The 27,373-nt window shown below is 50.0% G+C and overlaps 1 protein-coding gene across 1 annotated transcript in view; it reads left to right on the forward strand.

Annotated features, from left to right (window-relative positions):
* Positions 1 to 9,276, forward strand: part of LOC148834046 (uncharacterized) — a 38,792-nt gene extending 29,516 nt beyond the window's left edge. Inside the window, exons 11-12 of the mRNA XM_088917532.1 lie at positions 8,366 to 8,461; positions 8,746 to 9,276. Of these exons, the coding sequence (XP_088773658.1) occupies positions 8,366 to 8,461; positions 8,746 to 8,768 (119 nt within the window). The 3' untranslated portion in view covers positions 8,769 to 9,276. The remainder of the gene's footprint in view (positions 1 to 8,365; positions 8,462 to 8,745) is intronic.
* Positions 9,277 to 27,373: the final 18,097 nt, after the last annotated feature.

Here is a 27,373-nt window from a genome sequence, read left to right on the forward strand (position 1 = left end):
CTACTATCAGTGAGAGTGCTGTGTTATTACTACAGCTATTCCTGCTGTCAGTGAGAGTGCTGTGTTATTACTACAGCTATTCCTACTGTCAGTGAGAGCGCTGTGTTATTACTACAGCTATTCTTACTGTCAGTGAGAGTGCTGTGTTATTACTACAGCTATTCCTACTGTCAGTGAGAGTGCTGTGTTATTACTACAGCTATTCCTGCTGTCAGTGAGAGTGCTGCTGGTATTACTACAGCTATTCCTACTGTCAGTGAGAGTGCTGTATTATTACTACAGCTATTCCTGCTGTCAGTGAGAGTGCTGCTGGTATTACTACAGCTATTCCTACTGTCAGTGAGAGTGCTGTGTTATTACTACAGGTATTCCTGCTGTCAGTGAGAGTGCTGTTGGTATTACTACAGCTATTCCTACTGTCAGTGAGAGTGCTGTGTTATTACTACAGGTATTCCTGCTGTCAGTGAGAGTGCTGTTGGTATTACTACAGCTATTCCTACTGTCAGTGAGAGTGCTGTGTTATTACTACAGCTATTCCTGCTGTCAGTGAGAGTGCTGTTGGTATTACTACAGCTATTCCTACTGTCAGTGAGAGTGCTGTGTTATTACTACAGCTATTCCTACTGTCAGTGAGAGTGCTGTGTTATTACTACAGCTATTCCTACTGTCAGTGAGAGTGCTGTGTTATTACTACAGCTATTCCTACTGTCAGTGAGAGTGCTGCTGGTATTACTACAGCTATTCCTGCTGTCAGTGAGAGTGCTGTGTTATTACTACAGCTATTCCTACTGTCAGTGAGAGTGCTGTGTTATTACTACAGCTATTCCTGCTGTCAGTGAGAGTGCTGTTGGTATTACTACAGCTATTCCTACTGTCAGTGAGAGTGCTGTGTTATTACTTCAGCTATCCCTACTGTCAGTGAGAGTGCTGTGTTATTACTACAGCTATTCCTACTGTCAGTGAGAGTGCTGCTGGTATTACTACAGCTATTCCTACTGTCAGTGAGAGTGCTGTGTTATTACTATAGCTATTCCTACTGTCAGAGAGAGTGCTGTTGTTATTACTACAGCTATTCCTACTGTCAGTGAGAGTGCTGTTGGTATTACTACAGCTATTCCTACTGTCAGTGAGAGTGCTGTGTTATTACTTCAGCTATCCCTACTGTCAGTGAGAGTGCTGTGTTATTACTACAGCTATTCCTACTGTCAGTGAGAGTGCTGCTGGTATTACTACAGCTATTCCTACTGTCAGTGAGAGTGCTGTGTTATTACTATAGCTATTCCTACTGTCAGAGAGAGTGCTGTTGTTATTACTACAGCTATTCCTACTGTCAGTGAGAGTGCTGTGTTATTACTACAGCTATTCCTACTGTCATTGAGAGTGCTGTGTTATTACTACAGCTATTCCTACTATCAGTGAGAGTGCTGTGTTATTACTACAGCTATTCCTGCTGTCAGTGAGAGTGCTGTGTTATTACTACAGCTATTCCTACTGTCAGTGAGAGCGCTGTGTTATTACTACAGCTATTCTTACTGTCAGTGAGAGTGCTGTGTTATTACTACAGCTATTCCTACTGTCAGTGAGAGTGCTGTGTTATTACTACAGCTATTCCTGCTGTCAGTGAGAGTGCTGCTGGTATTACTACAGCTATTCCTACTGTCAGTGAGAGTGCTGTATTATTACTACAGCTATTCCTGCTGTCAGTGAGAGTGCTGCTGGTATTACTACAGCTATTCCTACTGTCAGTGAGAGTGCTGTGTTATTACTACAGGTATTCCTGCTGTCAGTGAGAGTGCTGTTGGTATTACTACAGCTATTCCTACTGTCAGTGAGAGTGCTGTGTTATTACTACAGGTATTCCTGCTGTCAGTGAGAGTGCTGTTGGTATTACTACAGCTATTCCTACTGTCAGTGAGAGTGCTGTGTTATTACTACAGCTATTCCTGCTGTCAGTGAGAGTGCTGTTGGTATTACTACAGCTATTCCTACTGTCAGTGAGAGTGCTGTGTTATTACTACAGCTATTCCTACTGTCAGTGAGAGTGCTGTGTTATTACTACAGCTATTCCTACTGTCAGTGAGAGTGCTGTGTTATTACTACAGCTATTCCTACTGTCAGTGAGAGTGCTGCTGGTATTACTACAGCTATTCCTGCTGTCAGTGAGAGTGCTGTGTTATTACTACAGCTATTCCTACTGTCAGTGAGAGTGCTGTGTTATAGCTACAGCTATTCCTGCTGTCAGTGAGAGTGCTGCTGGTATTACTACAGCTATTCCTACTGTCAGTGAGAGTGCTGTGTTATTACTACAGCTATTCCTACTGTCATTGAGAGCGCTGTGTTAATACTACAGCTATTCTTACTGTCAGTGAGAGTGCTGTGTTATTACTACAGGTATTCCTGCTGTCAGTGAGAGTGCTGTTGGTATTACTACAGCTATTCCTACTGTCAGTGAGAGTGCTGTGTTATTACTACAGCTATTCCTGCTGTCAGTGAGAGTGCTGTGTTATTATTACAGCTATTCCTACTGTCAGTGAGAGTGCTGTGTTATTACTACAGCTATTCCTACTGTCAGTGAGAGTGCTGCTGGTATTACTACAGCTATTCCTACTGTCAGTGAGAGTGCTGTGTTATTACTACAGCTATTCCTACTGTCAGTGAGAGCGCTGTGTTACTACTACAGCTATTCCTACTGTCAGTGAGAGCGCTGTGTTATTAATACAGCTATTCCTACTGTCAGTGAGAGTGCTGCTAGTATTATCACAGGTATTCCTACTGTCAGTGAGAGTGCTGCTGGTATTATCACAGGTATTCCTACTGTCAGTGAGAGCACTGTGTTATTACTACAGCTATTCCTACTGTCAGTGAGAGTGCCGTGTTATGACTACAGCTATCCCTACTGTCAGTGAGAGTGCTGTGTTATTACTACAGCTATTTTTACTGTCAGTGAGAGTGCTGCTAGTATTAATACAGCTATTCCTACTGTCAGTGAGAGTGCTTTGTTATTACTACAGCTATTCCTGCCGTCAGTGAGAGTGCTGTGTTATTACTACAGCTATTCCTACTGTCAGTGAGAGTGCTGCTGGTATTACTACAGCTATTCCTACTGTCAGTGAGAGTGCTGCTAGTATTATCACAGGTATTCCTACTGTCAGTGAGAGTGCTGTGTTATTACTACAGCTATCCCTACTGTCAGTGAGAGTGCTGTGTTATTACTACAGCTATTCCTGCTGTCAGTGAGAGTGCTGTGTTATTACTACAGCTATTCCTACTGTCAGTGAGAGTGCTGCTGGTATTACTGCAGCTATTCCTACTGTCAGTGAGAGTGCTGTGTTATTACTACAGCTATTCCTACTGTGAGTGAGAGTGCCGTGTTAATACTACAGCTATTCCTGCTGTCAGTGAGAGTGCTGTGTTATTACTACAGCTATTCCTACTGTCAGTGAGAGTGCCGTGTTATTACTTCAGCTATTCCTACTGTCAGTGAGAGTGCTGCTGGTATTACTACAGCTATTCCTACTGTCAGTGAGAGTGCTGTGTTATTACTACAGCTATTCCTGCTGTCAGTGAGAGTGTCGTGTTATTACTACAGCTATTCCTACTGTCAGTGAGAGTGCTGTGTTATTACTACAGCTATTCCTACTGTCAGTGAGAGTGCTGTGTTATTACTACAGCTATTCCTACTGTCAGTGAGAGTGCTGCTGTTATTACTACAGCTATTCCTGCTGTCAGTGAAAGTGCTGTGTTATTACTACAGCTATTCCTACTGTCAGTGAGAGTGCTGTGTTATAGCTACAGCTATTCCTGCTGTCAGTGAGAGTGCTGCTGGTATTACTACAGCTATTCCTGCTGTCAGTGAGAGTGCTGTGTTATTACTACAGCTATTCCTACTGTCAGTGAGAGTGCTGTGTTATAGCTACAGCTATTCCTGCTGTCAGTGAGAGTGCTGCTGGTATTACTACAGCTATTCCTGCTGTCAGTGAGAGTGCTGTGTTATTACTACAGCTATTCCTGCTGTCAGTGAGAGTGCTGCTGGTATTACTACAGCTATTCCCACTGTCAGTGAGAGTGCTGTGTTATTACTACAGCTATTCCTGCTGTCAGTGAGAGTAATGTGTTATTACTACAGCTATTCCTACTGTCAGTGAGAGTGCTGTGTTATTACTACAGCTATTCCTACTGTCAGTGAGAGTGCTGCTGTTATTACTACAGCTATTCCTGCTGTCAGTGAGAGTGCTGTGTTATTACTACAGCTATTCCTACTGTCAGTGACAGTGCTGTGTTATAGCTACAGCTATCCCTGCTGTCAGTGAGAGTGCTGCTGGTATTACTACAGCTATTCCTACTGTCAGTGAGAGTGCTGTGTTATTACTACAGCTATTCCTGCTGTCAGTGAGAGTGCTGCTGGTATTACTACAGCTATTCCTGCTGTCAGTGAGAGTGCTGTGTTATTACTACAGCTATTCCTGCTGTCAGTGAGAGTGCTGCTGGTATTACTACAGCTATTCCTACTGTCAGTGAGAGTGCTGTGTTATTACTACAGCTATTCCTACTGTCAGTGAGAGTGCTGTGTTATTACTACAGCTATTCCTACTGTCAGTGAGAGTGTCTGCTGGTATTACTACAGGTATTCCTGCTTTCAGTGAGAGTGTCTGCTGGTATTACTACAGCTATTCCTGCTGACAGTGAGAGTGCTGTGTTATTACTACAGCTATTCCTGCTGTCAGTGAGAGTGCTGCTGGTATTACTACAGCTATTCCTACTGTCAGTGAGAGTGCTGTGTTATTACTACAGCTATTCCTGCTGTCAGTGAGAGTGCTGTTGGTATTACTACAGCTATTCCTACTGTCAGTGAGAGTGCTGTTATTACTACAGCTATTCCTGCTGTCAGTGAGAGTGCTGTGTTATTACTACAGCTATTCCTACTGTCAGTGAGAGTGCTGTGTTATTACTTCAGCTATCCCTACTGTCAGTGAGAGTGCTGTGTTATTACTACAGCTATTCCTACTGTCAGTGAGAGTGCTGCTGGTATTACTACAGCTATTCCTACTGTCAGTGAGAGTGCTGTGTTATTACTATAGCTATTCCTACTGTCAGAGAGAGTGCTGTTGTTATTACTACAGCTATTCCTACTGTCAGTGAGAGTGCTGTGTTATTACTACAGCTATTCCTACTGTCATTGAGAGTGCTGTGTTATTACTACAGCTATTCCTACTATCAGTGAGAGTGCTGTGTTATTACTACAGCTATTCCTGCTGTCAGTGAGAGTGCTGTGTTATTACTACAGCTATTCCTACTGTCAGTGAGAGCGCTGTGTTATTACTACAGCTATTCCTACTGTCAGTGAGAGTGCTGTGTTATTACTACAGCTATTCCTACTGTCAGTGAGAGTGCTGTGTTATTACTACAGCTATTCCTGCTGTCAGTGAGAGTGCTGCTGGTATTACTACAGCTATTCCTACTGTCAGTGAGAGTGCTGTATTATTACTACAGCTATTCCTGCTGTCAGTGAGAGTGCTGTGTTATTACTACAGCTATTCCTACTGTCAGTGAGAGTGCTGTGTTATTACTACAGCTATTCCTACTGTCAGTGAGAGTGCTGCTGGTATTACTACAGCTATTCCTGCTGTCAGTGAGAGTGCTGTGTTATTACTACAGCTATTCCTACTGTCAGTGAGAGTGCTGTGTTATAGCTACAGCTATTCCTGCTGTCAGTGAGAGTGCTGCTGGTATTACTACAGCTATTCCTACTGTCAGTGAGAGTGCTGTGTTATTACTACAGCTATTCCTACTGTCATTGAGAGCGCTGTGTTAATACTACAGCTATTCCTACTGTCAGTGAGAGTGCTGTGTTATTACTACAGGTATTCCTGCTGTCAGTGAGAGTGCTGTTGGTATTACTACAGCTATTCCTACTGTCAGTGAGAGTGCTGTGTTATTACTACAGCTATTCCTGCTGTCAGTGAGAGTGCTGTTGGTATTACTACAGCTATTCCTACTGTCAGTGAGAGTGCTGTGTTATTACTACAGCTATTCCTACTGTCAGTGAGAGTGCTGTGTTATTACTACAGCTATTCCTACTGTCAGTGAGAGTGCTGTGTTATTACTACAGGTATTCCTGCTGTCAGTGAGAGTGCTGTTGGTATTACTACAGCTATTCCTACTGTCAGTGAGAGTGCTGTGTTATTACTACAGCTATTCCTGCTGTCAGTGAGAGTGCTGTGTTATTATTACAGCTATTCCTACTGTCAGTGAGAGTGCTGTGTTATTACTACAGCTATTCCTACTGTCAGTGAGAGTGCTGCTGGTATTACTACAGCTATTCCTACTGTCAGTGAGAGTGCTGTGTTATTACTACAGCTATTCCTACTGTCAATGAGAGCGCTGTGTTACTACTACAGCTATTCCTACTGTCAGTGAGAGCGCTGTGTTATTAATACAGCTATTCCTACTGTCAGTGAGAGTGCTGCTAGTATTATCACAGGTATTCCTACTGTCAGTGAGAGTGCTGCTGGTATTATCACAGGTATTCCTACTGTCAGTGAGAGCACTGTGTTATTACTACAGCTATTCCTACTGTCAGTGAGAGTGCCGTGTTATGACTACAGCTATCCCTACTGTCAGTGAGAGTGCTGTGTTATTACTACAGCTATTTTTACTGTCAGTGAGAGTGCTGCTAGTATTAATACAGCTATTCCTACTGTCAGTGAGAGTGCTTTGTTATTACTACAGCTATTCCTGCCGTCAGTGAGAGTGCTGTGTTATTACTACAGCTATTCCTACTGTCAGTGAGAGTGCTGCTGGTATTACTACAGCTATTCCTACTGTCAGTGAGAGTGCTGCTAGTATTATCACAGGTATTCCTACTGTCAGTGAGAGTGCTGTGTTATTACTACAGCTATCCCTACTGTCAGTGAGAGTGCTGTGTTATTACTACAGCTATTCCTGCTGTCAGTGAGAGTGCTGTGTTATTACTACAGCTATTCCTACTGTCAGTGAGAGTGCTGCTGGTATTACTGCAGCTATTCCTACTGTCAGTGAGAGTGCTGTGTTATTACTACAGCTATTCCTACTGTGAGTGAGAGTGCCGTGTTAATACTACAGCTATTCCTGCTGTCAGTGAGAGTGCTGTGTTATTACTACAGCTATTCCTACTGTCAGTGAGAGTGCCGTGTTATTACTTCAGCTATTCCTACTGTCAGTGAGAGTGCTGCTGGTATTACTACAGCTATTCCTACTGTCAGTGAGAGTGCTGTGTTATTACTACAGCTATTCCTGCTGTCAGTGAGAGTGTCGTGTTATTACTACAGCTATTCCTACTGTCAGTGAGAGTGCTGTGTTATTACTACAGCTATTCCTACTGTCAGTGAGAGTGCTGTGTTATTACTACAGCTATTCCTACTGTCAGTGAGAGTGCCGTGTTATTACTTCAGCTATTCCTACTGTCAGTGAGAGTGCTGCTGGTATTACTACAGCTATTCCTACTGTCAGTGAGAGTGCTGTGTTATTACTACAGCTATTCCTGCTGTCAGTGAGAGTGTCGTGTTATTACTACAGCTATTCCTACTGTCAGTGAGAGTGCTGTGTTATTACTACAGCTATTCCTGCTGTCAGTGAGAGTGCTGTGTTATTACTACAGCTATTCCTACTGTCAGTGAGAGTGCCGTGTTATTACTTCAGCTTTCCCTACTGTCAGTGAGAGTGCTTTGTTATTACTACAGCTATTCCTACTGTCAGTGAGAGTGCTGCTGGTATTACTTCAGCTATTCCTACTGTCAGTGAGAGTGCTGTGTTATTACTACAGCTATTCCTACTGTCAGTGAGAGTGCTGCTGGTATTACTACAGCTATTCCTGCTGTCAGTGAGAGTGCTGCTGGTATTACTACAGCTATTCCTGCTGTCAGTGAGAGTTCTGTGTTATTACTACAGCTATTCCTACTGTCAGTGAGAGCACTGTGTTATTACTACAGCTATTCCTACTGTCAGTGAGAGCACTGTGTTATTACTACAGCTATTCCTACTGTCACTGAGCTCTCTATAGCTCTGGTCCTGTTAGTGTGACTGTACCTGTCTCTGATGTCTCTGGTCCTGTTAGTGTGCCTGTACCTGTCTCTGATGTCTCTGGTGCTGTTAGTGTGCCTGTACCTGTCTCTGATGTCTCTGGTCCTGTTAGTGTGCCTGTACCTGTCTCTGATGTCTCTGGTGCTGTTAGTGTGCCTGTACCTGTCTCTGATGTCTCTGGTCCTGTTAGTGTGACTGTACCTGTCTCTGATGTCTCTGGTGCTGTTAGTGTGCCTGTACCTGTCTCTGATGTCTCTAGTCCTGTTAGTGTGACTGTACCTGTCTCTGATGTCTCTGGTCCTGGTAGATGAGGTGAACAGGAAGGACACAGGCCAGCGACTGACAGTGCTGGCAGAGATCACACACCCTGCTCTCACCCTGCCCGTCTTCAGGACTTGGACTGGTAAGACAGGCTGGGCCTGTTCCTGTCTGTCAGTCTACAGCTTGTCAGGATTTAACTATCTGCCTGAGTCCCTGTTTGTCTGATGATCAGTGTCTTATCAGTGTCTGTCTGTAAAAGGAGAAGCTGTCTCATTCTGCTGTGTCATGGTGTGTCCCATTCTGCTGTGTCATGGTAGGATATACTGTATCACGTGATCCTTGTCATGGCCGTGCTCAGTCACTTTGATGTTGTGTTGTGTTGTGTGCACTGTTGTCTGAGATGGTGTCTGCTTGTCTCGTCCTCAGAGCCCATCGAGGAGTCGTCCTGACCTGAGAGACGTTCCAGCCTTGTGGAGTTTAAGTCCAGACACACTGAAAGACACTGCAGACAACCCATGGAACTACACTTCCCAGAGTGCACTGGGGTTGTACCCTGTCAGCATGGGACTTGTAGTTTTTTAACAATCCCATGTACAACATGCATAGAGTGGGTTTTGAGAGACTTTTGGCCTTTAAATTCTCGTTATATTTTTGTATTTCCTGAGCAGATGTCTTGGCTGTAGACATGTAACACAATTTCACTTGCAAGAGAGAGGAAATAATCAGGAAATGTTAGCTATAACATTAATGATTCTGTACAGAACAGATGAAATTAACAACCCATCTGCAAAAAGAACCTTGTGATGCATCAGCAGTTGAACAGGTTCACCAGAAGGGGGCAGCAGTACCTCAGACGATAAGTGATGATGATTCATGATGTAGTAAATATTAGTTGCACTGAGATGAATTGTTGATTTAAGATATTTATTTTTTTCTCATATTAAATGTGCCGTGAAAGACACTCCACAACTGCACGTGTTTTTAATACAAATAATAACTCGCTCTCACTGGCTTTTACAAGTCTGGGGCTCCTGTCTCTGTTCACGCCTGCACTGGCTTTTATAAGAGACTCTGGGGCTCCTGTCTCTGTACACACCTGCACTGGCTTTTATAAGAGACTCTGGGGCTCCTGTCTCTGTACACACCTGCGCCGGCTTTTATAAGAGACTCTGGGGCTCCTGTCTCTGTACACACCTGCACCGGCTTTTATAAGAGACTCTGGGGCTCCTGTCTCTGTACACACCTGCACCTGCTTTTATAAGAGACTCTGGGGCTCCTGTCTCTGTACACACCTGCGCCGGCTTTTATAAGAGACTCTGGGGCTCCTGTCTCTGTACACACCTGCACTGGCTTTTATAAGAGACTCTGGGGCTCCTGTCTCTGTACACACCTGCACCTGCTTTTATAAGAGACTCTGGGGCTCCTGTCTCTGTTCACGCCTGCACTGGCTTTTATAAGAGACTCTGGGGCTCCTGTCTCTGTACACACCTGCACTGGCTTTTATAAGAGACTCTGGGGCTCCTGTCTCTGTACACACCTGCGCCGGCTTTTATAAGAGACTCTGGGGCTCCTGTCTCTGTACACACCTGCACTGGCTTTTATAAGAGACTCTGGGGCTCCTGTCTCTGTACACACCTGCACCTGCTTTTATAAGAGACTCTGGGGCTCCTGTCTCTGTACACACCTGCACTGGCTTTTATAAGAGACTCTGGGGCTCCTGTCTCTGTACACACCTGCACCTGCTTTTATAAGAGACTCTGGGGCTCCTGTCTCTGTACACACCTGCACCTGCTTTTATAAGAGACTCTGGGGCTCCTGTCTCTGTACACACCTGCGCCGGCTTTTATAAGAGACTGGGGCTCCTGTCTCTGTACACACCTGCGCTGGCTTTTATAAGAGACTCTGGGGCTCCTGTCTCTGTACACACCTGCACCTGCTTTTATAAGAGACTCTGGGGCTCCTGTCTCTGTACACACCTGCACTGGCTTTTATAAGAGACTCTGGGGCTCCTGTCTCTGTACACACCTGCACTGGCTTTTATAAGAGACTCTGGGGCTCCTGTCTCTGTACACACCTGCACTGGCTTTTATAAGAGACTCTGGGGCTCCTGTCTCTGTACACACCTGCACTGGCTTTTATAAGAGACTCTGGGGCTCCTGTCTCTGTACACACCTGCACTGGCTTTTATAAGAGACTCTGGGGCTCCTGTCTCTGTACACACCTGCGCCGGCTTTTATAAGAGACTCTGGGGCTCCTGTCTCTGTACACACCTGCACCTGCTTTTATAAGAGACTCTGGGGCTCCTGTCTCTGTACACACCTGCACTGGCTTTTATAAGAGACTCTGGGGCTCCTGTCTCTGTACACACCTGCACTGGCTTTTATAAGAGACTCTGGGGCTCCTGTCTCTGTACACACCTGCACTGGCTTTTATAAGAGACTCTGGGGCTCCTGTCTCTGTACACACCTGCGCTGGCTTTTATAAGAGACTCTGGGGCTCCTGTCTCTGTACACACCTGCGCCGGCTTTTATAAGAGACTCTGGGGCTCCTGTCTCTGTACACACCTGCACTGGCTTTTATAAGAGACTCTGGGGCTCCTGTCTCTGTACAAACCTGCACTGGCTTTTATAAGAGACTCTGGGGCTCCTGTCTCTGTACACACCTGCACTGGCTTTTATAAGAGACTGGGGCTCCTGTCTCTGTACACACCTGCACTGGCTTTTATAAGAGACTCTGGGGCTCCTGTCTCTGTACACACCTGCACCTGCTTTTATAAGAGACTCTGGGGCTCCTGTCTCTGTACACACCTGCACTGGCTTTTATAAGAGACTCTGGGGCTCCTGTCTCTGTACACACCTGCTCCGGCTTTTATAAGAGACTCTGGGGCTCCTGTCTCTGTACACACCTGCGCCGGCTTTTATAAGAGACTCTGGGGCTCCTGTCTCTGTACACACCTGCACTGGCTTTTATAAGAGACTCTGGGGCTCCTGTCTCTGTACACACCTGCACTGGCTTTTATAAGAGACTCTGGGGCTCCTGTCTCTGTACACACCTGCGCCGGCTTTTATAAGAGACTCTGGGGCTCCTGTCTCTGTACACACCTGCACCTGCTTTTATAAGAGACTCTGGGGCTCCTGTCTCTGTACACACCTGCACTGGCTTTTATAAGAGACTCTGGGGCTCCTGTCTCTGTACACACCTGCACTGGCTTTTATAAGAGACTCTGGGGCTCCTGTCTCTGTACACACCTGCACTGGCTTTTATAAGAGACTCTGGGGCTCCTGTCTCTGTACACACCTGCACTGGCTTTTATAAGAAACTCTGGGGCTCCTGTCTCTGTACACACCTGCGCTGGCTTTTATAAGAGACTCTGGGGCTCCTGTCTCTGTACACACCTGCACTGGCTTTTATAAGAGACTCTGGGGCTCCTGTCTCTGTACACACCTGCGCCGGCTTTTATAAGAGACTCTGGGGCTCCTGTCTCTGTACACACCTGCACCTGCTTTTATAAGAGACTCTGGGGCTCCTGTCTCTGTACACACCTGCACTGGCTTTTATAAGAGACTCTGGGGCTCCTGTCTCTGTACACACCTGCACTGGCTTTTATAAGAGACTCTGGGGCTCCTGTCTCTGTACACACCTGCACTGGCTTTTATAAGAGACTCTGGGGCTCCTGTCTCTGTACACACCTGCGCTGGCTTTTATAAGAGACTCTGGGGCTCCTGTCTCTGTACACACCTGCACTGGCTTTTATAAGAGACTCTGGGGCTCCTGTCTCTGTACACACCTGCACCGGCTTTTATAAGAGACTCTGGGGCTCCTGTCTCTGTACACACCTGCGCCGGCTTTTATAAGAGACTCTGGGGCTCCTGTCTCTGTACACACCTGCTCCGGCTTTTATAAGAGACTCTGGGGCTCCTGTCTCTGTACACACCTGCGCCGGCTTTTATAAGAGACTCTGGGGCTCCTGTCTCTGTACACACCTGCACTGGCTTTTATAAGAGACTCTGGGGCTCCTGTCTCTGTACACACCTGCACTGGCTTTTATAAGAGACTCTGGGGCTCCTGTCTCTGTACACACCTGCACCTGCTTTTATAAGAGACTCTGGGGCTCCTGTCTCTGTACACACCTGCACTGGCTTTTATAAGAGACTCTGGGGCTCCTGTCTCTGTACACACCTGCACCTGCTTTTATAAGAGACTCTGGGGCGCCTGTCTCTTTAAGACTTAGTGAGCAGTGGGGATGTTTCTTCGTGATGAAGACCTCCTTCCTCATTTGGACCTGACCGCAGTTACGGTAGGGAAGTGTTGCCAGGTTGAGAGTCTGTGCACACCGACCGCTGCAAGAGGTGCTGGGAACTCCCCATGCAGAGCTCCTGTCATGGGAAGGAGAAGGAGGAAGAGGAGGACGGTGAGGAAGAGGACTGGCACAGAACCAAATCAAGAGAATACGGCCAGCAGACCTCCAGAGCAAGTAAGTCTTTAATTGATCAAAGTCTGTTACTGGGCTGACTGGACTTGGAGCTGGATTAGTTCTGAACTGGGATTATAATCAGACTCCACTGACACTGACAGAGCAGTCTGAGACTCTCCAGGCTGGACTGGACTGACTGGACTGGGAGCTGGATTAGTTCTGAACTGGGATTATAATCAGACTCCACTGACACTGACAGAGCAGTCTGAGACTCTCCAGGCTGGACTGGACTGACTGGACTGGGAGCTGGATTAGTTCTGAACTGGGATTATAATCAGACTCCACTGACACTGACAGAGCAGTCTGAGACTCTCCAGGCTGGACTGACTGACTGGACTTGGAGCTGGATGAGTTCTGAACTGGGATTATAATCAGACTCCACTGACACTGACAGAGCAGTCTGAGACTCTCCAGGCTGGACTGGACTGACTGGACTGGGAGCTGGATTAGTTCTGAACTGGGATTATAATCAGACTCCATTGACACTGACAGAGCAGTCTGAGACTCTCCAGGCTGGACTGGACTGACTGGACTGGGAGCTGGATTAGTTCTTCACTGGGATTATAATCAGACTCCACTGACACTTACAGAGCAGTCTGAGACTCTCCAGGCTGGACTGGACTGACTGGACTGGGAGCTGGATTAGTTCTGAACTGGGATTATAATCAGACTCCACTGACACTGACAGAGCAGTCTGAGACTCTCCAGGCTGGACTGGACTGACTGGACTGGGAGCTGGATTAGTTCTTCACTGGGATTATAATCAGACTCCACTGACACTGACAGAGCAGTCTGAGACTCTCCAGGCTGGACTGGACTGACTGGACTGGGAGCTGGATTAGTTCTTCACTGGGATTATAATCAGACTCCACTGACACTGACAGAGCAGTCTGAGACTCTCCAGGCTGGACTGGACTGACTGGACTGGGAGCTGGATTAGTTCTGAACTGGGATTATAATCAGACTCCACTGACACTTACAGAGCAGTCTGAGACTCTCCAGGCTGGACTGGACTGACTGGACTGGGAGCTGGATTAGTTCTGAACTGGGATTATAATCAGACTCCACTGACACTGACAGAGCAGTCTGAGACTCTCCAGGCTGGACTGGACTGACTGGACTGGGAGCTGGATGAGTTCTGAACTGGGATTATAATCAGACTCCACTGACACTGACAGAGCAGTCTGAGACTCTCCAGGCTGGACTGGACTGACTGGACTGGGAGCTGGATGAGTTCTGAACTGGGATTATAATCAGACTCCACTGACACTGATAGAGCAGTCTGAGACTCTCCAGGCTGGACTGACTGACTGGACTGGGAGCTGGATGAGTTCTGAACTGGGATTATAATCAGACTCCACTGACACTGACAGAGCAGTCTGAGACTCTCCAGGCTGGACTGGACTGACTGCACTGGGAGCTGGATTAGTTCTGAACTGGGATTATAATCAGACTCCACTGACACTGACAGAGCAGTCTGAGACTCTCCAGGCTGGACTGACTGACTGGACTGGGAGCTGGATTAGTTCTGAACTGGGATTATAATCAGACTCCACTGACACTGACAGAGCAGTCTGAGACTCTCCAGGCTGGACTGACTGACTGGACTTGGAGCTGGATTAGTTCTGAACTGGGATTATAATCAGACTCCACTGACACTGACAGAGCAGTCTGAGACTCTCCAGGCTGGACTGGACTGACTGGACTGGGAGCTGGATTAGTTCTGAACTGGGATTATAATCAGACTCCACTGACACTGACAGAGCAGTCTGAGACTCTCCAGGCTGGACTGGGCTGACTGGACTGGGAGCTGGATTAGTTCTTCACTGGGATTATAATCAGACTCCACTGACACTGACAGAGCAGTCTGAGACTCTCCAGGCTGGACTGGACTGACTGGACTGGGGGCTGGATTAGTTCTGAACTGGGATTATAATCAGACTCCACTGACACTGACAGAGCAGTCTGAGACTCTCCAGGCTGGACTGGACTGACTGGACTGGGAGCTGGATGAGTTCTTCACTGGGATTATAATCAGACTCCACTGACACTGACAGAGCAGTCTGAGACTCTCCAGGCTGGACTGGACTTACTGGACTGGGAGCTGGATTAGTTCTGAACTGGGATTATAATCAGACTCCACTGACACTGACAGAGCAGTCTGAGACTCTCCAGGCTGGACTGACTGACTGGACTGGGAGCTGGATTAGTTCTGAACTGGGATTATAATCAGACTCCACTGACACTGACAGAGCAGTCTGAGACTCTCCAGGCTGGACTGGACTGACTGGACTGGGAGCTGGATGAGTTCTGAACTGGGATTATAATCAGACTCCACTGACACTGACAGAGCAGTCTGAGACTCTCCAGGCTGGACTGGACTGACTGGACTGGGAGCTGGATTAGTTCTGAACTGGGATTATAATCAGACTCCACTGACACTGACAGAGCAGTCTGAGACTCTCCAGGCTGGACTGGGCTGACTGGACTGGGAGCTGGATTAGTTCTGAACTGGGATTATAATCAGACTCCACTGACACTGACAGAGCAGTCTGAGACTCTCCAGGCTGGACTGGGCTGACTGGACTGGGAGCTGCATTAGTTCTGAACTGGGATTATAATCTGACTCACACTGACACTGACAGAACAGTCTGAGACTCTCCAGGCTGGACTGGGCTGCCTGGACTGGGAGCTGGATTAGTTCTTCACTGGGATTATAATCAGACTCCACTGACACTGACAGAGCAGTCTGAGACTCTCCAGGCTGGACTGACTGACTGGACTGGGAGCTGGATTAGTTCTGAACTGGGATTATAATCAGACTCCACTGACACTGACAGAGCAGTCTGAGACTCTCCAGGCTGGACTGGGCTGACTGGACTGGGAGCTGGATTAGTTCTTCACTGGGATTATAATCAGACTCCACTGACACTGACAGAGCAGTCTGAGACTCTCCAGGCTGGACTGACTGACTGGACTGGGAGCTGGATTAGTTCTGAACTGGGATTATAATCAGACTCCACTGACACTGACAGAGCAGTCTGAGACTCTCCAGGCTGGACTGGGCTGACTGGACTGGGAGCTGGATTAGTTATGAACTGGGATTATAATCTGACTCACACTGACACTGACAGAGCAGTCTGAGACTCTCCAGGTTGGACTGGATGGACTGGACTGGGAGCTGGATTAGTTCTGAACTTGGATTATAATCAGACTCCACTGACACTGACAGAGCAGTCTGAGACTCTCCAGGCTGGACTGACTGACTGGACTGGGAGCTGGATGAGTTCTGAACTGGGATTATAATCAGATTCCACTGACACTGACAGAGCAGTCTGAGACTCTCCAGGGTGGACTGGGCTGACTTTGCTCTGAGCTGAATTGGTTGTTATTTTACAGTTAGTGAGTGTTATTTTGGTTTGAGCGCAGTATCCTGTCTAAGTCATGCTTGAGGTTAAGAGCGTTTAACACCACATAAAGTGACGATTTTATGAGTGTCACTCTAGGGCGTTAGTATAACACTGTGCATGACAGCGTGCGTGTGTCACTGTGCATGAGAGCTTGTGTGTGTCAGTGTGTGTGTCACTGTGCATGAGAGCTTGTGTGTGTCAGTGTGCGTGTCACTGTGCATGACAGTGTGTGTGTCACTGTGCATGAGAGCGTGTGTGTGTCAGTGTGTGTGTCACTGTGCATGAGAGCTTGTGTGTGTCAGTGTGCGTGTCACTGTGCATGACAGTGTGTGTGTCACTGTGCATGAGAGCGTGTGTGTGTATATGTGTGTGTGTCACTGTGCATGACATTGTGTGTGTCAGTGTTTGTGCCACTGTGCATGACTGTGTGTGTGTCAGTGTGTGTGTCACTGTGCATGACAGTGTGTGTGTGTCAGTGTGTGTGTCACTATGCATGACAGTGTGTGTGTCAGTGTGTGTGTCACTGTGGATCACAGTGTGTGTGTCACTGTGTGTCAATATGTGTACATCAATGTGTCAGTAGGTGCCATACAAACACACTCTGACACACACTGTCATACACCATGACACACACTGAAACACACTGACACACACATGGGCACACACTGACATGCACAGTGACACACACACTGTCATGCTCAGTGTCACACACATTGACACACACACACACACACAGACACACACACTGTTATGCACAGGGACACACACTGACACACTGTCATGCACAGTGACACACACACTCTGACACACACACTGTTATGCACAGGGACACACACTGACAAACACATTGTTATGCACAGGGACACACACACACACACTCTCTGAGCTCTGCTCTGGTCAGCGGTGCTCTGCCTGCTCTGCTGGTCTCTGTCAGAAGGAAGTTTTGAAAGCTTGTGGTGACGCTGTCAGCATGATGACTGAAATTCTACTTCCACCCACACTGTTGCCTGGCAACAGGGGTCATGGGCTAGACTGTCTCTCTCTCCCTCTCTCTGTGTCCCCCAATCTCTCTCCCTGCCCCCCGATCTCTCTCCCTGCCCCCCGATCTCTCTTCCTGCCCCCCAATCTCTCTCCCTGCCCCCCAATCTCTCTTCCTGCCCCCCAATCTCTCTCCCTGTGTCCCCCAATCTCTCTCCCTGCCCCCCAATCTCTCTTCCTGCCCCCAAATCTCTCTCCCTGCCCCCCAGTCTCTATCCCTGTGTCCCCCAGTCTCTTTCTCTGTGGCCCCCCAATCTCTCTTCCTGCCCCCCAATCTCTCTCCCTGCCCCCCAGTCTCTCTTCCTGTGTCCCCCAGTCTCTTTCTCTGTGACCCCCAATCTCTCTCCCTGCCCCCCAATCTCTCTTTCTGCCCCCCAATCTCTCTCCCTGCCCCCCAATCTCTCTCTCTGTGTCCCCCAATCTCTCTCCCTGCCCCCCAATCTCTCTCTCTGTGTCCCCCAATCTCTCTTCCTGCCCCCTAATCTCTCTCCCTGTGTCCCCCAGTCTCTTTCCCTGTGTCCCTAATCTCTCTCCCTGCCCCCCAATCTCTCTTCCTGCCCCCCAATCTCTCTCCCTGTTTCCCCCAATCTCTCTCCCTGCCCCCCAATCTCTCTCCCTGTGTCCCCCAGTCTCTTTCCCTGTGTCCCTAATCTCTCTCCCTGCCCCCCAATCTCTCTTCCTGCCCCCCAATCTCTCTCCCTGTTTCCCCCAATCTCTCTCCCTGCCCTCCAATCTCTCTCCCTCTGTCCCCCAGTCTCTCTCCCTGTGTCCCCCAATCTCTCTTCCTGCCCCCCCAATCTCTCTCCCTGTGTCCCCCAGTCTCTCTCCCTGTGTCCCCCAATCTCTCTTCCTGCCCCCTAATCTCTCTCCCTGTGTCCCCCAGTCTCTTTCCCTGTGTCCCCCAATCTCTCTTCCTGCCCCCCAATCTCTCTCCCTGTGTCCCCCAATCTCTCTTCCTGCCCCCCAATCTCTCTCCCTGTGTCCCCCAATCTCTCTCTCTGTGTCCCCAATCTCTCTCCCTGTGTCCCCCAGTCTCTCTCCCTGCCCCCCAATCTCTTTTCCTGTGTCCCCCAATCTCTCCCTGCCCCCCAATCTCTCTCCCTGTGTCCCCCAATCTCTCTTCCTGCCCCCAATCTCTCTCCCTGTGTCCCCCAATCTCTCTCCCTGCCCCCCAATCTCTCTCCCTGTGTCCCCCAATCTCTCTTCCTGCCCCCAATCTCTCTCCCTGCCCCCCAATCTCTTTCCCTGCCCCCCAATCTCTCTTCCTGTGTCCCCCAATCTCTCTCCCTGTGTCCCCCAGTCTCTCTCCCCTCTCTCCTCTCTCTCTCTCCACTTTCTTTCTCCTCTCTCTCTCCCCTCACTCTCCTCTTTCTCTCCCCACACTCCTCTCTCCCCCCTCTCTCCTCTCTCCCCTCTCTATCCCCTCACTCTCTCCCTCCTCTCTCTCCTCTCTCCTCTCTCCTCCCTTCTCTCTCCCCTCACTCTCCTCTCCTCTCTCTCTCCCCCCTCTCATTCTCCCCTCTCTCTCCCCTCTCCTCTCACTCTCCTCTCTCTCCCCTCTCTGTCTCCCCTCTCCTCTCACTCTCCTCTCTCCCCTCTCTGTCTCCCCTCTCCTCTCACTCTCCTCTCTCCCCTCTCTCTCTCCCCTCTCTCTCCCCTCTCTCTCTCATCTCCCCCCTCTCTCTCCCCTCTCTCTCCCCTCTCTCCCCTCTCTCTCCTCTCTCTCTCCTCTCTCTCAGCTCCTCTCTTCCTGAACTGTACGACCTGCACACCCTTCGCTGCGCCTCTGCTGACTGGCGGCTTCAGGCTGCCTCTTCCTCTCTTCTTCTCCTCCTCCTCACCGGCTCATCTGCCTCGCTCCGGGGAGCTGTGAGAAGCTGAGCTCACGATTCCGAGAGACGCCCGTGAGAGAACTTCTGCAGAACTGGGATTTCACTGCTGAAGAGTTCTGAAATCAGACCGATGACGAAAGAGACAGGAAAAGAGACAGAGAGACAGGCAGGCAGATGACAGATAGATACAGAGACGGGCAGTGAGACAGAGAGAGAGAGACAGAGAAAGACTGTTAAAGAGACCGGCAGTAAGACAGAGAGGACAGAGAAAGACAGTGAGACAGAGAGAGACAGAGAAAGACTGTTAAAGAGACAGAGACAGGCAGTAAGACAGAGAGGACAGAGAAAGACTGTTAAAGAGACAGAGACAGGTTGTAAGACAGAGAGGACAGAGAAAGACAGTGAGACAGAGAAAGACTGTTAAAGAGACAGAGACAGGCAGTAAGACAGAGAGGACAGAGAAAGACTATTAGAGAGACACAGAGAAAACTAGGAGGACAGACATACAGTAGAGCAGGAGGATAGACAGACAGACAAAGATAGACACACAGACAGTCAGTCAGACAGACAGACACACAGACAGTCAGACAGACAGAGATACAGACACAGACAGACAGACAGACACAGTCAGACAGATAGACAGACAGACAGACGCAGACAGTCAGACAGACGGTCAGACAGACACAGACAGACAGACGCAGACAGTCAGACAGACGGTCAGACAGACACAGACAGACAGACGCAGACAGTCAGACAGATGGTCAGACAGACGGTCAGTCAGACAGACAGACAGACAGACAGACAGACAGACAGACAGACAGACACAGACAGACAGACGCAGACGGTCAGACAGACACAGACACAGACACAGTCTAGAGCAGGGCTACAGCGCCGTCCCGCTGTGGGAGAGGGTGTGACTGTGCTGACTGGGCACAGCTGTCTGAGCCTCGTCTCTGGACCGCCTGGGGCGGGCCCGGAGTTCTGACCCGGCGCTGGGGCGGGTATGGACCGCTGTCCCGGGCCTGCAGCTCGTGTGCGACAGGCGCTGTGGGCCATGCTGGTGAGTCTGTCTGGGGTTCAGGTCGATCGACCGGGGCTCCCCACCCCCACCCCCTCGGCCAGCAAGCCGTCACTGGGGCTGCGTCTGTGAGCAGGACTCACACTGTCACGTCCTGCCTGCCTGTCACTGTGTGTGTGTGTCTCACTGTGGCCTGGGGCTGCGTCTGTGAGCAGGACTCACACTCTCACATCCTGCCTGCCTGTCACTGCGTGTGTGTGTGTGTGCGTGTGTGTCTCACTGTGAATGTGTCAGTGTGTCAGTGTTTGCATCAGTGTGAGTGTGTCTCAGTGTGAGTGTGTGTCAGTGTTTGTGTCAGTGTGAGTGTGTCATTGTGAGTGTGTCAGTGTGAGTGTGTGTCTCACTGTGAGTGTGTCAGTGTGTCAGTGTTTGCATCAGTGTGAGTGTGTCAGTGTGAGTGTGTCTCGGTGTGAGTGTGTGTGTCACTTCTCCTCTCCTGTCTCTCTGTCTGTGTCATGAGCTCAGTGCTCCTTCAGCCTCTCCTCTCTCTCTCCTTGTCTCAAGGCTACGCGGCAAATTCATCGGGCGATTATTAGTGAGTGTGTGTCAGTGTGAGTGTGTCTCACTGTGAGTGTCTCACTGTGAATGTGTCTCACTGTGAGTGTGTGTCACTGAGAGTGTCTCACTGTGAGTGTCTCACTGTGAGTGTGTGTCACTGAGAGTGTGTCACTGTGAGTGTCTCACTGTGAGTGTGTCTCACTGAGAGTGTGTCTCACTGTGAGTGTCTCACTGTGAATGTGTCTCACTGTGAGTGTGTGTCACTGAGAGTGTCTCACTGTGAGTGTGTCACTGAGAGTGTGTCACTGAGAGTGTGTCACTGTGAGTGTGTCTCACTTTGAGTGTGTGTCACTGAGAGTGTGTCTCACTGTGAGTCTGTCTCACTGTGAGTGTCTCACTGAGAGTGCGTCTCACTGTGAGTGTGTCAGTGTGAGAGTGTGTCACTGTGAGTATGTGTCAGTGAGAGTGTGTCTCACTGTGAGTGTGTCAGTGTGAGTGTGTGTCACCGTGAGTATGTGTCAGTGAGAGTGTGTCGCACTCTGAGTGTGTCAGTGTGTGTGTCACTGTGAGTATGTGTCAGTGTGAGTGTCACTGTGAGTATGTGTCAGTGTGTGTGTGTCTCACTGTGAGTGTGTCTCACTGTGAGTGTGTCAGTGTGAGTGTGTGTCACTGTGAGTGTGTCAGTGTGAGTGTGTGCCACTGTGAGTATGTGTCAGTAAGAGTGTGTCTCACTGTGAATGTGTGTCACTGTGAGTGTCACTGAGAGTGTATCTCACTGTGAGTGTCTCTCTGTGAGTGTGTCAGTGTGAGTGTGTGTCACTGTGAGTATGTGTCAGTGAGAGTGTGTGTGTCACTGTGAGTGTGTGTCAGTGTGAGTGTGTGTCAGTGTTTGTGTCAGTGTGAGTGTGTCATTGTGAGTGTGTCAGTGTGAGTGTGTGTCTCACTGTGAGTGTGTCAGTGTGTCAGTGTTTGCATCAGTGTGAGTGTGTCAGTGTGAGTGTGTCTCAGTGTGAGTGTGTGTGTCACTTCTCCTCTACTGTCTCTCTGTCTGTGTCATGAGCTCAGTGCTCCTTCAGCCTCTCCTCTCTCTCTCCTTGTCTCAAGGCTACGCGGCAAATTCATCGGGCGATTATTAGTGAGTGTGTGTCACTGAGAGTGTGTCTCACTGTGAGTGTCTCACTGTGAGTGTGTGTCACTGAGAGTGTGTGTCACTGAGAGTGTCTCACTGTGAGTGTGTGTCACTGAGAGTGTGTCACTGAGAGTGTGTGTCAGTGTGAGTGTGTCACTGTGAGTGTGTGTCAGTGTGAGTGTGTGTCAGTGTGAGTGTCTCACTGTGAGTGTGTGTCACTGAGAGTGTGTCTCACTGTGAGTGTCTCCCTGTGAGTGTGTGTCACTGAGAGTGTGTCTCACTGTGAGTGTCTCACTGTGAATGTGTGTCACTGAGAGTGTGTCTCACTGTGAGTGTCTCCCTGTGAGTGTGTGTCACTGAGAGTGTGTCTCACTGTGAGTGTCTCACTGTGAATGTGTGTCACTGAGAGTGTGTCTCACTGTGAGTGTCTCACTGTGAGTGTCTCACTGTGAATGTGTGTCACTGAGAGTGCCTCACTGTGAGTGCCTCACTGTGAGTGTCTCACTGTGAGTGTGTCAGTGTGAGTGTGTGTCACTGTGAGTATGTGTCAGTGAGAGTGTCTCACTGTGAGTGTCTCACTGCGAGTGTGTGTCACGGAGAGTGTGTTTCACTGTGAGTGTGTCTCACTGTGAGTATGTGTCAGTGTGTGAGTGTGTTTCACTGAGAGTGTGTCTCACTGTGAGTGTGTCTCACTGTGAGTGTGTGTCAGTGTGTGTGTCACTGTGAGTGTGTGTCAGTGTGAGTGTGTGTCAGTGTGAGTGTGTCACTGTGAGTGTGTGTCAGTGTGTGTGTCTCACTGTGAGTGTGTCTCACTGTGAGTGTGTCTCACTGTGAGTGTGTGTCAGTGTTTGCATCAGTGTGAGTGTGTCAGTGTGAGTGTGTCTCAGTGTGAGTGTGTGTGTCACTTCTCCTCTCCTGTCTCTCTGTCTGTGTCATGAGCTCAGTGCTCCTCCAGCCTCTCCTCTCTCTCTCCTTGCCTCAGGCCTACGTTGCGAACTTCATCGGGCGACTATTAGGGACGAGCCCCGCTCTCGAGCCCAGCGAGCCGGCCCTGCCCTCGTCACAGGATGCAGGAAGTGACCCGGACTCCCCACAGGAAGCGGCATCTGCCTCCGGTCTCCAAGGCAACAACGGACAGGAAGCCGAGGGGGCGTCACTGGGGTGGGCAGGGCCGGCGAGCCCCGCCCCCTCCGTGGTCACGGGGAGTGAGGGTGGGCCCCCCGAGGACACGCCCGGGGCCGAGGCGCCTCGGAGAGTCCGGCTCTCCCGGCCTCACAGAGGAGACAGGAGAAGTCGCCATGGAGTCCTGTGGGACGGCCAAGTCCCGCCGGGGCCTGAGGGGGGCGGCGGCCACGTTGCCAGGCAACGCCGAAGCTGCTTAGCAGGCTGGGAGGACCGTGGAGGAGGGGCTGGGGGCGGAGCTTCGGAGCGGAGGGGGGCGGGGGACAGGGGAGGGCACGCAGTCTGGGCGGGGCCAATGGGTAACACAGACTCCGCCCACGACGACGCAGGGCCTGCTGGGAGACCCCGGACCCCCCCCGGCCCGGAGGAGAGAGCCGGGGCTCCAGAACCGATTCGGACCGCAGGGGAAACCGCCCACTCCCTGGCCGCCGGCACCCTTGATGGTCCGGTTAGCACGGTCCCAGCCAGAGCAGCGACCCGCGGGGACCCCTGCACACACCCCGTCACCCCAGATCGCCCCGTCAGTACCGAGAGTCCAGAGCCCACACCGGGGACAGAGGAGGCTGAGGTCAGCCTGTCCCTCTGGACAGATCTCAGTGTAGTGTCCAGCACAGAGAGACTAGTCACCTCCAGACCCACACAGAGCTCTCAGAGAGCTGTGATCAGCTGGACCCTCATTCCAGACCACCCTCCAGAGCCCAGAGAAGACACTCCACAGACCGTCGGACACACACAGAGCTCTGAGGGGGCTGTGGTCATTCGGTCACTCCGTCCAGACCTGCCTCCAGAGACCGTCGGACACACACAGAGCTCTGAGAAGCCTGTGGTCATTCGGTCACTCCGTCCAGACCTGCCTCCAGAGACCGTCGGACAAACACAGAGCTCTGAGGGGGCTGTGGTCATTCGGTCACTCTGTCCAGACCTGTCTCCCGAGACCGTCGGACACACACAGAGCTCTGAGGGGGATGTGGTCATTCGGTCACTCTGTCCAGACCTGTCTCCCGAGACCGTCGGACACACACAGAGCTCTGAGGGGGATGTGGTCAGTCTGACTCTCACTGCAGGACCCAGAGATGAGGAGGAAGAGGAAGAAGATGGAGCAGACCGTCTTTGGCAGTCTACAGAGCCCCCTCCTCTCTGCCCTGATCTAGGAGAACCAGGACAAGCAGGAGACACCAGGGACACCACTGGACAGGACACCACACTGGATACCACATTGGACACCACGAAGACCACTGGACTGGACACCACATTGGACAACAGAGACACCATTGTCCTGGAATCTGCAGATCAGCAAGACCTCCTGACCACAGGACCTGAGTCCATCACTGAGGACGAACAAGAATCAGTACAGACTGGTCAAGACCTCCTGACCACAGGACCTGAGTCCACTGAGGAGGAACAAGGATCAGTACAGACTGGTCAAGACCTCCTGACCACAGGACCTGAGTCCATCACTGAGGATGAACAAGGATCAGTACAGACTGGTCAAGACCTCCTGACCACAGGACCTGAGTCCACTGAGGAGGAACAAGGATCAGAACAGACTGGTCAAGACCTCCTGACCACAGGACCTGAGTCCATCACTGAGGATGAACAAGGATCAGAACAGACTGGTCAAGACCTCCTGACCACAGGACCTGAGTCCATCACTGAGGATGAACAAGGATCAGTACAGACTGGTCAAGACCTCCTGACCACAGGACCTGAGTCCATCACTGAGGACGAACAAGGATCAGTACAGACTGGTAAAGACCTCCTGACCGCAGGACCTGAGTCCATCACTGAGGAGGAACAAGAATCAGTACAGACTGGTCAAGACCTCCTGACCACAGGACCTGAGTCCATCACTGAGGAAGAACAAGAATCAGTACAGACTGGTCAAGACCTCCTGACCACAGGACCTGAGTCCATCACTGAGGACGAACAAGAATCAGTACAGACTGGTCAAGACCTCCTGACCACAGGACCTGAGTCCATCACTGAGGACGAACAAGGATCAGTACAGACTGGTCAAGACCTCCTGACCACAGGACCTGAGTCCATCACTGAGGATGAACAAGGATCGGTACAGACTGGTCAAGACCTCCTGACCACAGGACCTGAGTCCATCACTGAGGAGGAACAAGGATCAGTACAGACTGGTCAAGACCTCCTGACCACAGGACCTGAGTCCACTGAGGAGGAACAAGAATCAGTACAGACTGGTCAAGACCTCCTGACCACGGGGCCTGAGTCCATGACTGAGGAGGAACAAGGATCAGAACAGACTGGTCAAGACCTCCTGACCACAGGACCTGAGTCCATGACTGAGGAGGAACAAGGATCAGAACAGACTGGTCAAGACCTCCTGACCACAGGACCTGAGTCCATCACTGAGGAAGAACAAGAATCAGTACAGACTGGTCAAGACCTCCTGACCACAGGACCTGAGTCCATCACTGAGGAAGAACAAGGATCAGTACAGACTGGTCAAGACCTCCTGACCACAGGACCTGAGTCCATGACTGAGGAGGAACATGGAACAGTACAGACTGGTCAAGACCTCCTGACCACAGGGCCTGAGTCCATCACTGAGGAGGAAAAAGGATCAGTACAGACTGGTCAAGACCTCCTGACCACGGGACCTGAGTCCATCACTGAGGAGGAAAAAGGATCAGTACAGACTGGTCAAGACCTCCTGACCACAGGACCCGAGTCCATCACTGGCAATGAACAAGGATCAGTACAGACTGGTCAAGACCTCCTGACCACAGGACCTGAGTCCATCACTGAGGATGAACAAGGATCCGTACAGACTGGTCAAGACCTCCTGACCACAGGACCTGAGTCCATCACTGAGGATGAACAAGAATCAGTACAGACTGGTCAAGACCTCCTGACCACAGGACCTGAGTCCATCACTGAGGAAGAACAAAAATCAGTACAGACTGGTCAAGACCTCCTGACCACAGGACCTGAGTCCATCACTGAGGACGAACAAGAATCAGTACAGACTGGTCAAGACCTCCTGACCACAGGACCTGAGTCCATCACTGAGGACGAACAAGAATCAGTACAGACTGGTCAAGACCTCCTGACCACAGGACCTGAGTCCATCACTGAGGATGAACAAGGATCGGTACAGACTGGTCAAGACCTCCTGACCACAGGACCTGAGTCCATCACTGAGGAAGAACAAGAATCAGTACAGACTGGTCAAGACCTCCTGACCACAGGACCTGAGTCCACTGAGGAGGAACAAGAATCAGTACAGACTGGTCAAGACCTCCTGACCACGGGGCCTGAGTCCATCACTGAGGATGAACAAGGATCAGAACAGACTGGTCAAGACCTCCTGACCACAGGACCTGAGTCCATGACTGAGGAGGAACAAGGATCAGAACAGACTGGTCAAGACCTCCTGACCACAGGACCTGAGTCCATGACTGAGGAGGAACATGGAACAGTACAGACTGGTCAAGACCTCCTGACCACAGGGCCTGAGTCCATCACTGAGGAGGAAAAAGGATCAGTACAGACTGGTCAAGACCTCCTGACCACGGGACCTGAGTCCATCACTGAGGAGGAAAAAGGATCAGTACAGACTGGTCAAGACCTCCTGACCACAGGACCCGAGTCCATCACTGGCAATGAACAAGGATCAGTACAGACTGGTCAAGACCTCCTGACCACAGGACCTGAGTCCATCACTGAGGATGAACAAGGATCCGTACAGACTGGTCAAGACCTCCTGACCACAGGACCTGAGTCCATCACTGAGGACGAACAAGAATCAGTACAGACTGGTCAAGACCTCCTGACCACAGGACCTGAGTCCATCACTGAGGAAGAACAAAAATCAGTACAGACTGGTCAAGACCTCCTGACCACAGGACCTGAGTCCATCACTGAGGACGAACAAGAATCAGTACAGACTGGTCAAGACCTCCTGACCACAGGACCTGAGTCCATCACTGAGGACGAACAAGAATCAGTACAGACTGGTCAAGACCTCCTGACCACAGGACCTGAGTCAATCACTGAGGACGAACAAGAATCAGTACAGACTGGTCAAGACCTCCTGACCACAGGACCTGAGTCCATCACTGAGGAAGAACAAGAATCAGTACAGACTGGTCAAGACCTCCTGACCACAGGACCTGAGTCCATCACTGAGGAGGAACAAGGATCAGTACAGACTGGTCAAGACCTCCTGACCACAGGACCTGAGTCCATCACTGAGGAGGAACAAGAATCAGTACAGACTGGTCAAGACGTCCTGACCACAGGACCTGAGTCCATCACTGAGGAAGAACAAGAATCAGTACAGATTGGTCAAGACCTCCTGACCAATGGACCTGACTCCATCACTGAGGAGGAACATGGAACAGTACAGACTGGTCAAGACCTCTTGACCACAGGACCTGAGTC

Source organism: Atractosteus spatula, chromosome 5 (assembly GCF_055471065.1).
Source record: "Atractosteus spatula isolate fAtrSpa1 chromosome 5, fAtrSpa1.hap1, whole genome shotgun sequence".
In the NCBI taxonomy this organism is placed as follows: domain Eukaryota; kingdom Metazoa; phylum Chordata; class Actinopteri; order Semionotiformes; family Lepisosteidae; genus Atractosteus; species Atractosteus spatula.